The following is a 13,607-nucleotide window of genomic DNA, read 5'->3' as shown; positions in this document are numbered from 1 at the left end:
GGATGTTTAAGTATTGTTACGTTACACCCCTGCTGCTCGAACCAAGTTGTCTAAGTTTTCTTGTTTGCTTTTAGAGTGTCAAGACATGTGTTTTTGTATTAGTGGATAAGCTGTTTTTGAAGTATATTGAAGATTTAGTTGAAAATAGCTGTAATTACAGGATCAGGTTCAGCTCTCACATGTCAGGTTCATACAGGTTTCCCATGTGAAGAAAACCTCAAAGAGACTGGAGATGAAAAATGTCCCTTTGGCCAAAGTTGTCCTGGATCCGGTTCTGCCTGAGGCCGAATTCCCAAATAATGACTTCTGATGTGATATGAGCTTCGCGATCAACTGCCAAACTTTCTTACATAACAAGAAAAGCCCGGACCTATCAACGCAGGTCCAAGCCTCACTCCAGCCAATCATCATCCAGGCTCTGGTTCAAAAGGACCTTCACTCCCAGCCTCCTCCGCTTACCAGCCCCGATCAACCCACCGCCACCCCACCTCCACCTTCAGCTCCCGGCTCTCAGGCCTCATCATCCTCTGACCGCCGCCACCAGCACAGGCCCCGGGGGGTTTACATTCCCTCGCTGCATCAGGAATGTTCATCGAGCTTATCGAAGTCCAGCTTGACGTCCCCGGCCGGGGCCTGATCGCCAAAGAACTTGTGTTTATTTTCATGTTATTTTTGTCATTAAACCCTTTTAACTGCTTCCCTCTCTCTGTCTGAGTCTCTCCAGATTGAAATCACATTCCTACTGGTAATAAATTGTACAGTATGTGTGAAAATCCTTTGGACTTGCTATTTGTTTTGGTGCTAACTTTGACAAGCAAGACAAGTCATTAAAATTGTATTTTTCTACTCTATGTATTCCAACATCAAATTAACATAATCACAAACAGAAGTTGCAATAAATACACTTAGGAATTAGTTCACTAGCATCTCCTCTTTACTCCTCAGAGCCTCCTTCTTAGATTCAAGAAGGTGTTGGAACTGTTCGTTATGGTTTTGGTCCAGTCTGTCATGAGTGTATCATTCAGGTAGAAATATAATGAATAAGACGTCCTGGAGAGTAATTAAAAAAAAAAAAAAACTTTTAAAGGTTACCTAGATTAAACTAAAGGGAGATTAAGCAAGCAGGATTTTTGCATCTTTTCACAGATTCAGTTAGGCAGATAAAGTTACAATAAAGGTTCACTACATGTTATATGTTGAATAAAAACGAGTCCAGAAAAGCTATGTGTGCACAGAAATATCCGCTTGCATCTGTTCTGGGCTCTCTGTGTAAACTTCCCTCTTTGGAGACACTTCCTCTATTTGTCTGCAGTCTGAGAGCAGCAGGTTCAGGAGAATACACAACAGCTAAACTCTGAGAATATAAATCAGCAGTTACATAACAGCCAGAGTCAAACAGAGGCTGCTCTGTGCTGCTTCGCTGGGCAAATGAAGCACGGGACCTGGGAAAGATATTCAACCTTCTGTTCAATATTTTCAGACACAGATTTTAACAAGAGTCTAAGAAAATAAATACAAATCTACACAAAAAACACACACACAAGAATAAACAAAGAAACTAAATAAAAATGAATTAACTCAAGGCAAATACAGAAAATTTAAAAGAATTTGGCAAAACCTGTTTATTTTTTCCTTATCACAGAAATCCAAATAAAATATATCAAGTATTATATTATTAAAAGTTTCTAGTTGTAAAGTGACCAAATGAGAAAAGTTCTGCTGCACCTTAGCTGCAATGTGGATGCGTGAAAAGCACTTTGCACAAACTTTTCTGTCACAGTTAGTTGGTGTGATTACTGGTGTTTTAGGGAAAACCTACTGTGATTACTATTTCTGCTGAAACATTTTCAATTTCAAAAATTAAAAGAGATAGATTGTGTTTCATTAGTATAATTGTTTTGTCTTATCCCGTACATTTTAAAGTGACTCATATTCCATGACAAATTCCTGCTTTGATGGATTCTTGGAGCTGTTCCTATTCACATTTGGGGACGTATTAAAAAAGAACATCTATGCTTGTGGTTAGTGAGTGAGTAAAATGGAATGTCTCCACCCACTTTATTATCCCTCCAGCTTTGCATTATTTCATTAACCCATTGCTGAACACAAACGGGATATTTCAACAATAAGTGTGAATAACATCATATTTTAATATTCTTTTAAATTGTTTCCCTTCACTGAAATCTGAAAAAGAGTAAAAGGAGATAAATTACTTTGGGCTAACAAAAAGAAGAAGAAAAAAAGCTACCTCAGTTAGGTGATTTATTTCCAAAGTTGCAATATTTTTTAACTTTTTAAATCATTATTTGATTTGCCTATTTTGGGATTTTGGTCGTTTTAAATCTCTTTTTTTCTAGTGAGAAGCGATTGCATCAGCACCAAGGGCAACACCGCCATGCGTTCCTGTGTTGCCTTCACTATCGTGTTCAGCATATAACTAAACGTCTATATAAGTTCTGGGCTGCATGTTTTTACAGCAGAAAATTTATTGCACCAACTTAACAAAGATCATATTATAATGTCACAACCTGTTTAATTCTGTATATACCTTTTCTTATGCGGTAATTAATATCGACAAGTAACCCTATTGTAACTTTTACAGACGTTCCTGAATGCACCACTAGTTCGGGGAAAAATGAGTTCCTGGTACAGCGCCTACACCTCAACCAATCAAATAGATTTCTGAGAGCAGATGCAGCACGAGAACCCAACCTTAAGGGTAGCGGCTTCGTCGCCATATTTTGAGTGGCATCATTTTTTAAATGTATGAAAAAAGCCATTCAAGACACTTTTGTTCCCATTTTTTAGGTCAAGATGTGTGACTGTGTGGTCATTTTGATTTATTAAGACCATCAAAACCTTCACATGTTCTTTTGTTGTTCAGATTTTAAGCTGTTTATGTGTCCTAAGAAAATAGATAAATAAAAGTAACTCTGAATGTCAGGAGTTAGGTAGCACCTTAGCCTGCTAAGTGAGCACTAAATCCTAATAAGGGCCAAGTCTTTTGTCATACTACTACTACTAGTACTACTACTATTACTGCTAATAATAATAATAATAATAATAATAATAATAATAATAATAATAATAATAATAACAACAAAAATAAGATATGGTATTATTTTGTGCTTTAGTATTTTTTGAGGTAAGGTAAGGTCAATTTGTATTTTGTTATGTATGTGTGTATATATGGCACCAGCTCCCAGTTTTAGTTTGTGAAGCAGACCGTCTACTTTTAAGGCCAGGCTTAAAACTTTCCTTTCTGATAAAGTTTACACTTATGCTGCTTAGGCTGTTGTGCTTCTATAGGACCTTTAAGCTGCAAAGTCAATGGTACAATGCAGGCAATTGTCTACGGTTGGTGTGTTCTGATCCAGAAGTAAATACGGAAAACTTTACTTTTTAAAACTAATTTGAATAATAAGCTGAATTTGACCGCAGTGTTTGATAACTAGGATCAATTGGATGTATGGTTGGATTGAATCGACTTTTACTTCTTTGCAAAGTGCCTTGTGATGTCGTGTTGTGAAATATAAACTAAAGTGAACTGGTTTCTCAGCCATGTCTGTGCTAGTCCTAAGATGAACTTGCCACTCACAATATGGCGGACAGAGTTACGTCGTCATGCCTTCTCTTTTATTATGCTGGATGTGACGTACAATGTGGGGGAGACCGGAGCGGGTGGAGGCATCTAAAAACCGGTTTCCATCAGGAAACCAAAACAACGCTGGAAGACACAACGAAACACGGAACAACCTGCTGAACTCATCATCACATTTCATCATGTCTCAGAGCACATTTAGGTGAGCGAAAAAGTTATTATTTTACCAGCCTACATGGTTCTGATTAACAGTTTCAATAAGCTAAACGAGATGTAAGCGCTCAGTGATAAACCATTAGTTAAGTTTAATCATCTCAGAAAGTGATCTAACTCTTTCCTCCTGTGCTTTTTTAAATCTGATTGTGGTTTAATACATCTGCGAAGTGACGGAAGACGTACCCTCGAAATCGGTAAATCTCGGAATTGTTCGGTTCTGAACCGCTCAACACGTGAATCGATTGCAGTTGGCCATCTTTCTACCGGTATACGTCAGCTATAACCCACCGACTCAGTACCAGCTTCTGTATTCGCTGTCTTCCCGCCCTCTGTGTGTGCCAGATCCGGCCACATGTGGCACAAAGGAGTCCGCGAATCAGTCAGAGCTGGCAGAGCCCCCCGCTGTGAGTCAATTGGGTTCCTCAGCCTCCATCAATCACCAAAGAATCTGTCGGTGACTGAGAGCACGTAGCACTCAGGATGGGGGAGGCAGAACAAAACAAGACAGATCGACCCCGAAGGGCCAGGAAACAATAACATATTTAGATCTGATTATTACTTTTTAATGTTTAATCAATCAGCTTAAAGTCACAGCTGGTGTAAAAGGCAACATGTTGCTGTTAGATGACTTTATATGTTGTTCAGGTGCAACATAAAGCAGCTCAAATGCTACAATAAATGTAGAGTAAATGTTTTAAGATCCAAAAATGGCTTTAAAACTGACTACAATATGGGGAAGTTAACATCTTTGAAAGTCCAAAGTTTTGAAACATCAAACGTTTAGGACAGGGTGTCCCAACTTTTTGTTAATTGGGCCAAAATCATCAGGAACTTGTGGCCTAACTTTTATTTATTGAGACAATAACAATAAATAAACAATAAATCAACAATAAACAAACTATGAAATATTCTAATTAGACAATGAAAATAGACAGTTTTCTTTGTAGGAAAGGAAAACTGTGTGAATCATTGTAGATCCAAAACTTCAAAAAGCTTTCACATTTTTTGTTTATTGGAAGAAGGCAACCACTTTGCTAATTCCTTTCTCAGCAAAAAAAATAAAATAAGAGAGAGACATGATTAAGGTCAGTTTCAACATTTTTGTCCTAATTTATTAAAAAATAAAATAAAACGTACGTTGGCATTTACAAATCATGTTAACTCTTATGTTTTAAAGGGCTTACTAATTTACGAGAGTAACAATGTTATTAATTTCAATCCTTTAACAGTCTTTAACACTGTTTGTTTTCTCCTTTTGTTATTGTTAAATGTTTGGTGAAAGGAATTAGACAAACAAAACAAAATAGTCCAAAAGTATTTAGCTCCTCTCATTCTTTCCCATGTCACTCTTCTGGCCATATTAACCCAAATTATACTTTTATGCCTCATTTGTTGTTGTGTTACATAAAACAAGTTGATTGTAATAGTTTTTTATTATTATTATTTTAATTATGGCAATCACAAATTAAAATCTTTGGTTAGAAGATTTATTGTTTAGTGTTCCAGTTGGGTAACAAGCAGATAAAAGGGTTTCTATTGATTTTTAAATTAGGACTTTAATGTGTGTTAAACAGTAGAAATGACTCATTTTGTAGTCGCTGTCATATTTGGGGCCCTTTTGACATTTTGTCTTTCCTGCAGAATTGATCACCTGGTAGGAAAAATCAAATTCATCACGAATAACATGAAATACTATTGAAAATAGTTGTGGCTTTAGTCACAGTGAGTCTCCCCATGAGATTTACAGTGTTATTTTGTTCTGCTGTCATTCCTACCCTTATTTTATGCAATAAAACAAGCCAGACAGGATATAACCTGTCCCTACTACTGTCTGTCTGATTATATGTTCTTGTGAATATTTCCAAAGCGCAGGGAAGGCATTCATCTGAAGCCAGTGCCTGTACAGTTTCCTCTGACTCATTTCATTTCCTTGTTTTGGCTTGCTGTGTGTGGTGTAAGTGGAGCATTATTGAGCATACAGTAGAAGGATGTGAAATCGCTCCCTCACTGTTGGGAATTGAAAAACTGTAATGTATTTGGGACATTTCAAGCATTACATGCTGATCCTGCTGAAGAATTTGCTTATTGTTACAATCTGCGTTGCTTATCTCTGTTTTGCTCCCTTTCTCAGTGTAAGCTATGAGGAGTGCAGAGCCACAGCTGACTGGCTGCTGAAACACACCCAGGTGAGACCTACCGTGGGAATCGTGTGCGGATCGGGCCTGAGCGCGCTGGCCGACATGCTCAAGGATCCGCAGGTCTTCAAGTACTGTGACATTCCCAACTTCCCCAACAGCACAGGTATGAGCAGCAAAGGGAGGAGAAAGAAACACCTGCTAACACTTGCATGCTAAAAAATAAAAACACAGCAGTTCGGTCTAACATCACGCGTGTGTGTTGCAGTGCGCGGTCACGCTGGCAAGTTGGTGTTTGGGACACTAAAAGGGAAGCCGTGTGTTTGCATGCAGGGCAGGTTCCACCTCTATGAGGGCCACCCAATCCAGAAGGTGAGTAAAAATACAAACATGGTGCTTTGGTGAAAGATCCATTAATCGACTTATGATTAATGATTTATTAGATTAAAAGTAGTTCCAATGGATTAACTATTAACGTCTTGGTAAACCTTCTTTCAGTGTTGTGGCTGCCGCTGGTCATCCTTAAGCAGAGCCAGTTTATACTGAAATAAAGATGGCGGGGCATATCAAAACAGGAGAAACAGTCCAAACAGAGTCCATTGTGGGATGCAAAATGCATTTTATGTCCTTCCGTTTTGAAATGTAAAAACTCGACAAACTCTTGAAGCTTCACAATATTCTTTTTTTATTCTTTTTTTTAAAATCCAAAATATTATGAAAACTTTTGCCCATTATGTTATGGAAAGACTGTCGACCCTTTTCATTTAAGAGAAAACTGGTTTTTAAGAAAATGGTCGCTTAGTAATAAATTGTTAGTCGATCAATAAGCTCAATTAACTAGATTGATTTATTAATCTATAATTTGCATTACTAATGCAGAGGCATGACTGCTGCAAGTCAGTTTTAGAGCTAAAACATTTGAAAAGTATCATCAACACTAGGGCTGAAACGATTAATAGGATTAATTGTGATGAATCCATTATTGAAATAACTGTCAACTAATTTGCTAGTTGATTAATCAATAACTGAAATATATAGACTTTAAAAAATGCCATTTACTGAATGAGCAACGCATACAGAGTTGTGACTAAGCAAAACTGTTAAAAATATATACATTTAGCTTTGAAGGTATAAAAAAAACCTTTGTCTGTTCTGTTCTACCCAAAAACCTCTCAAGTGTCAGTTTTAACGTCACTTGGTTAAAATTCTGTAAACAAAAAATATATATATGTTAAACCACATTTTTTGAGCTTTATATCATCTGATTAATTGTCAGAATAATTGAGAGATTATTCAATTAGTAATTTATAGTTGCAGCCCTAACCTAAAATCCTTGACATAGATGAATTTATGTGTCATTCCCATGACAACAAGACCAACGAATTTTACTAAAAATGTATCTCTTACTTTTGAGGTCATCACTACTTATCTCAGATTTTTCATTCTGTTCTGATAACATTTAATAATGACACTTTTAAGAGTGATTAATTGTCTGTTTTAATCCAACTCAGATTACACTACCCATGCGCGTGTTTAAGCTGATGGGTGTGAAGACGATGATCATGACCAACGCTGCAGGAGGCCTCAACCAGGACTACAAAGTGGGAGACTTCATGATCATCAAGGATCACATCAACATGCCCGGCTTTGCTGGAGTCAACCCGCTCTGTGGGCCCAACGACGACAGGTAGCTGCAGGCCAGAGACGAACCCAAACAGAAACTGAGGAGGATTTCTGTTCAGAGTGGCAGTGGGATTTCAATTTTTAATCAAGTTTATTGCAGGGTCTCTAATTAATTAGTCGCATTTCAGTTGAAAATCATGTAGTCAACTAAATAAGCAACATTTTCAATTCACAAACCCCTTCTGCTGCTAAATAATTAAATAGATAGACATTTGAGCTCAGCATCAAATATATTTATTGTTTTTAATTTGTTGCTTAAGTTATTCGCCATCAGATTGTACACAAGTACAAAGGTTCTGGAACTTTTGTATGTAAACAAAAAATGTGATTTATTAAATTAAAATATTTGAATATTTAAACCTACTAAATGAATTAATTGGGATTAACGGATTAAAGTCCGGGACTGGTTTATAACTATGTTAAGTTTTATTTGGCTGCATAACTAGCCCTTTGAAACTCTCAACATCCTGTTCTTTGGTTGGTTTTGGGTCAAGGAGCACTTTATAAAAAAGGAACAAAGAGTAAATTTAAGGATGTAAGTTGTGTTTTCACATGTTTGATTGAGGTTTTAAAGCTATTGTTGTATTTAATTGTGCTCTATTGGTGACAACTTTTTGGTTTGACAGCTCTAGATGCATACTTGTAACTTGGTTGCACATTATTAACTTAAATCACTTTTTATTTTGATTGGAGCGACTTGCAACATGTTTGTAACTCCCTATGACTCTCAAAATGTTTCAAGTATATAAGGACTTCATTGTCATTTGAGAAAAGGTTCAGTTACTCCAGCTTCTCCCTTCTACATGAGATTGTTTTTTGTTTATAGCCTTCCTCTTCAGTTCCTACATGACCTGCCTCTCCAGCTGAACACAATAAGCTTTTGATACTGGAGCCAAGAAAACAACAGATATCACATGACACTTATTGAGCCGCACCCCAAACCAACACTAAACAAAATTAATCCACTGTTAAAATTTGTTGTGTAAAGTGTTAGTGCCAGGTAATTATGGTGTAATAATTCAGTAACCACATAGTAATGCCCTTTTATTTAATGTATACGGTAAATATTTACTCAATTTTGGACGTCTTATTAAAAGCTGTAGCTGTAAATAAAATTACAAGAGAAAAGTCAGAATAATGTGAGAATAAAGTCATAATTTTACAACTTTAATTTTGTATTATTTCGACTTTATTCTCATGTTATAGACCTCATTTTTGAAATTCTATGACTTTATTCTTGTAATATTATGACTTTATTGTCGTATTATTATAACTTTATTCACATAATTTTATGATCTGATTATTGTGATTTTATGATGTCATTCTAATGATGTTATGACCCTATTCTTGTTATTTCAACTGTTCTTGTAATATTATGACATATTTCTCACATAAGTTTATTCTCGTAATTTTATGTTTTTATTTGTAGTAATGGAGCATCCTACTAACTATTCATCAAGGCCAGTTTTCTCATTAAATATTTTTTGCATTCTTTACTGAACAATAAGTTACATTAATCCAGAGGACTGTCTTCCTGGCGTAGGTTTTATTTTACTGGAACATCAGCAGTTATAATATTACAAGAATAAAGTCAAATGAGAAGTTACATTATTACATTGTTGCATCTTGGAAGATTCCAGCATTGAGTCACTGTTCTGTTACTTTCTACCAGCGGCTGAAGGTTTTTCCTCTCGCCTTCAGGTTTGGCGTCCGTTTCCCCTGCATGTCCGACGCCTACGACCGCGAGCTGCAGCAGCTGGCGCACGACGTGGCGGCCGAGCTCGGCTTCAGCAACTTCCTGCGGGACGGCGTGTACTCCGTCATCGGAGGGCCGTCCTTCGAAACCATCGCCGAGTGCCGCATGCTGCACTGCCTGGGGGCCGACGCTGTTGGTAAGTAACTGCATCAAACACATTCAGACTCTGAGATTTCATTTCAACAGTGTGATTAAATCCTTACTCACACAACACAGCTGCTTGTGCAAATGTGAGGACCTTTAGAGATGTTATGTTTATGTGTGTGTGCAGAAACACTCACACAAACAAGGAGGTCAAGTAAAATAGACCATTCCGGCTGCGTGAGTCAAAGAGCCAGAGGTCAGGAGAAGGTCAACAAACATCCTCAGTGTTTGTGTTCAGATTCAGTTTGTGACATGTCCAGAATTACCAAACACACACAAACACACACTCCCTGGAGCAATCCAGCCGGCCGAAAGGAAGGAAGGCGATGCCGTGCTGCACTGGGGACCAGAGGCATTCTTTAATGTCATGTTTTAAATTTAACGTGCAAGAAAATGCTTTCAAAAGAGGATTTAACAGAGCAGTTACCCAACTGCATCATGGGAATTATTCTGGACTTGATTATGTTGTAAGCTCAGATGAAGGCTACAATGCTAACAGATTAGCATTGTAGCAATTATGAAAGTTGCTGCTGCGAAACACTTATGTTTTCTTTTTTTTTATCATGAAATTATGTTTTGCCTGCCAGTAATACAGTCCTGATTAGAATCTGAAGACAGGAAGGAAGTTATTTTGGGTTTCATGCTGCTGCATCACAAACCGTTACTCACTTCAAAATGTGACAAAAAAACAGGAGAAAGAGAAAAAAAATAAGTTAAATTCATCAGCTGATCCAAAAACACCAAGATACACAAACTCACACTCATGGGCAAGTGGAGAGATTAATTAGCAATACTGACCACATGCTGAAAGACTTCAGGTCAGGATTCAAACCCATCTTTCTGCTGACTGAGCCAAAAGCTCTTCAAGAAAGCAAATAGTTGCTGCAGAAGAGGATAAATGTCTATTTTTATTTATTTATTTATTTATTTTTATTTTTTTGCAGTTTGTCCACATGGTAAAGCTAAATAAGGCGTCTGAAAGTATTTCCTCTGATAAAATGAGTCCATACAGGAAGCAGAGTTTGGACAATCAAAGGCAGGAAGAAATACGAAGCATTCCAGGAAATGAGATCATCCAGAAACAAAATGCATACAGACAAAAATACTGGAGATAAAAATAGGCATTATAATGAAAGCATGACTCTAAAAGCCTGGGCCTTCAGTGAAATATTCCTCAAACAGTATTCATAATCTCTCTCTCTCTCTCTCTCTCTCTCTCTCTCTCTCTCTCTCTCTCTCACACTCTTTCATCACGTAATTAGTTTTTTACAAATTGCTTCTGCTCCAGGCAAATAGTGTAAAATATAATTTACTGTAATTATTCTGATATAAAGTCTTTAGCAAACATTTACAGTAAGTACATGTTAAATATAGTATTAGTTACAGTAATCATAAAGTGTGCATTCTGCTAAAATAGTATGCAAAGCTTCAGTGGTGAAGCAGTTAGCAGACGTAGAAAGTTGCACACCATCATTTCTCACACAGAAATGTCTGTTTTTTACGATCAGAGGGCCGTTTAAAGTTTAAACAGTCAGATGTTGTGAGCTGAAACTTTAGTAACATTTTATTAGCCAGCTGACTGTCAGTAAGGAGAAACAGGTTGGGGCAGGGTGGCACTTTTTCTACACATTAACTTTTTTTTCTAAGGAAAGGAAATATTTGACTAACCTTCTCTCAGCAGGTTAACAGAAATAGGTGGAGGAGGGGCAATACTCTATGTTCCAAGAGCGTAGGATTATTAATGTGCTCCTTAATGCAGCACAATAATAACCCTGTCACAATAATCAATTAATCACATGATAAGTTAAAATGAGGTCAATAATTTCCATTCTGATGAAGGGCAAATTTATTAACAGAGACTTCACAATCCATTTTATTTATGGTTTCAGTTGTGTGTGATTTTTATTTCACATTTTATTTACGATTTTTGTTTTAAGTAAAGAAACATTTTAAGTCAGTTCAGCGATGTTTTCCTGTATCGGATCGTATCGGCCGATACTAAACCTCAGATATCTGAAGTGAAAGAAGTGGATCGTTGCAATGAACTAATAATTCTGAGAGAATTTATTGTCTAGCAAAACTTGGTATCATGACCAGCCTGCAAATTGAGCAGAAAGCTTTAGCGATTTTGAAAGCAAAACTTTTCCAAACCTTCCTACGCGCCGACACCAAAAGGTCTGGTACTGATAAATCAGACTCATCTCCTCGTCTTCTCCACAGGGATGAGCACCGTCCACGAGGTGATCGTCGCGCGCCACGCCGGCATGCGCTGCTTCGCCATGTCGCTGATTAGCAACCGGGCGGTGATGGACTACGACAGCCGGGAGAAAGCCAACCACGACGAGGTTCTGGAGACGGGCCAGCTGAGGGCCAAGCAGATGGAGGTTCTGGTGTCCACCATGGTGGCCCGGATCGACGACGACGAGAACGAAGACAAGAACAACTCCTAAACCCGACGACGATTTGTAAATGTTACAGTTTTAAACCACGAGAACAGTAATAGAAAAAAAACTTCTTCTGACTGTTACTTTAAAATAAGTCAAATACTGTTTGAACAAATCGACTTTGACACACTCCTCTTCATACTTGAGTTTTACAGACTGTAGTTTTTCACAGATTCCTGCTGTGCTGCTTTGCACTGTGTTCACCTGACTAATTCAGCATTTTTGTAACTTTATTTTACAATTATTTATTGTCAAAGCTGTAACATTCCCTAATATCGGTACAAAGTGGAACAACTCACTGCACGTCTGAAATGTTGACAATTGTAAAAGTGAGATGCAAAAGGAACTAAGATATTTATGAGATGTATTTATGTGGTGGTTCGGGTTGTTTAGAGACTTATTTTAAGTCTACACAGCCTACACAGCGCGACCGTCAGTGTATTTAAATGTGGTCAATGAGTATTTGTCAGTTTTACTTTATTTTTACAATCATGGCTTCAATTTTCTAATAAATTACCTGGAATCAAAGAGATTTTGTGCCTCAAATTTAAGTTTTTTAGCTCTTATGTAAGGTCGAAAATGTTGAATTGTGCATCTTTCTGCAGCAGTTGTTAGTCACTACCTACGTTAAGTTACAGATTTAGGTGGTTTCTATTTGATATCATACACTATAATATCAAATATTATAACTCAAAACTTATTTGCAGTTTTTGATTTTGTAGATTACTTTGAAACCATCAAGACCAAAAGTTATTTATGTTTCAAAATTTTAATGCTTTTGTTAGACAGGAAAATTTCTTCTTTTATCAAAAGTAAACAGAATCATACAAAAAATGTCAAAATATTATTAATATGGCAACAAATGCAACAAAAATAATGATTAACTATTTCTTTGAATTCAACAGTCATCTTTGTTTTGTACACGTTTATTGTACTCGGCTCCAATAAAATATGTTTTGTATCTGAAGCATCTGAAACGTCTCCAAAAACAGTTTAGATGTTGTCTTTTAAAACTACTTTATCCTTTTGGGAAAAGTGCCAAAAATCATTTTTATGCAATTACAATGAATCTTCAGGTTTGTTTCTATTTTCCTTATTTTCACCTCAAAAACTCAAAATCTACCAAATGTTTTTGATGCAGTTTCTAGGAAAACTAGAAACTAGCTTTGAAATAAGACCAAACTCACTTACAGGTATGTTTTCAGCAAGATAAGGAGCTTATTTTAAGTAAATAATTCTGAAATGTTTTATAAAACGTAATAGTCCCACTGCCAGATTATTTCACCCATACCTGGGAAATATGTTTTGTCATTGGTGCCATAATCTGCCAGTGGAACTTGTACTTTTTAAATCAATAATAAGGAATTATTTACTTAAAGTAAACGTCTATATCTTACTGACAACTTACATGGAAGTTAGTTTTGTCTTTTTCAAGTGTACTAAGATGTTTTTACTAGAAACTAAACCAGAACTATTTGCGGTGTATAAACTCCAGCTTGATCTCGTGGGCACTTCACTCTAATTCTGTTTCGATTATCTTTCTTAGTTTATATCCCGTTGCTTCTTATTCAAGATGGGGGAAAAAAGTTTCCATGACGCTCCGTTTTCTATTATGGCCATACAAGGTC

The 13,607-nt window shown here is 36.8% G+C and overlaps 1 protein-coding gene across 1 annotated transcript; it reads left to right on the top strand.

Moving 5' to 3' along the window:
- The first annotated feature begins 3,675 nt into the window (after window positions 1–3,675).
- On the top strand, window positions 3,676–12,511 carry LOC106961183 (purine nucleoside phosphorylase-like). Its single transcript, XM_015054734.1, has 6 exons — window positions 3,676–3,803; window positions 5,949–6,118; window positions 6,221–6,324; window positions 7,464–7,639; window positions 9,337–9,527; window positions 11,756–12,511. The coding sequence occupies exons 1-6, from the start codon at window positions 3,784–3,786 to the stop codon at window positions 11,983–11,985; spliced, it is 891 nt and encodes a 296-aa protein (XP_014910220.1). The 5' UTR covers window positions 3,676–3,783; the 3' UTR covers window positions 11,986–12,511.
- Window positions 12,512–13,607: the final 1,096 nt, after the last annotated feature.

Source organism: Poecilia latipinna, unplaced genomic scaffold (assembly GCF_001443285.1).
Source record: "Poecilia latipinna isolate Pla-1442-1.1 unplaced genomic scaffold, P_latipinna-1.0 Scaffold1275, whole genome shotgun sequence".
Classification (NCBI taxonomy): Eukaryota; Metazoa; Chordata; class Actinopteri; order Cyprinodontiformes; family Poeciliidae; genus Poecilia; species Poecilia latipinna.
Note: the sequence above shows the minus strand (reverse complement) of the source record. Positions and strands in the feature narration are given on the sequence as shown.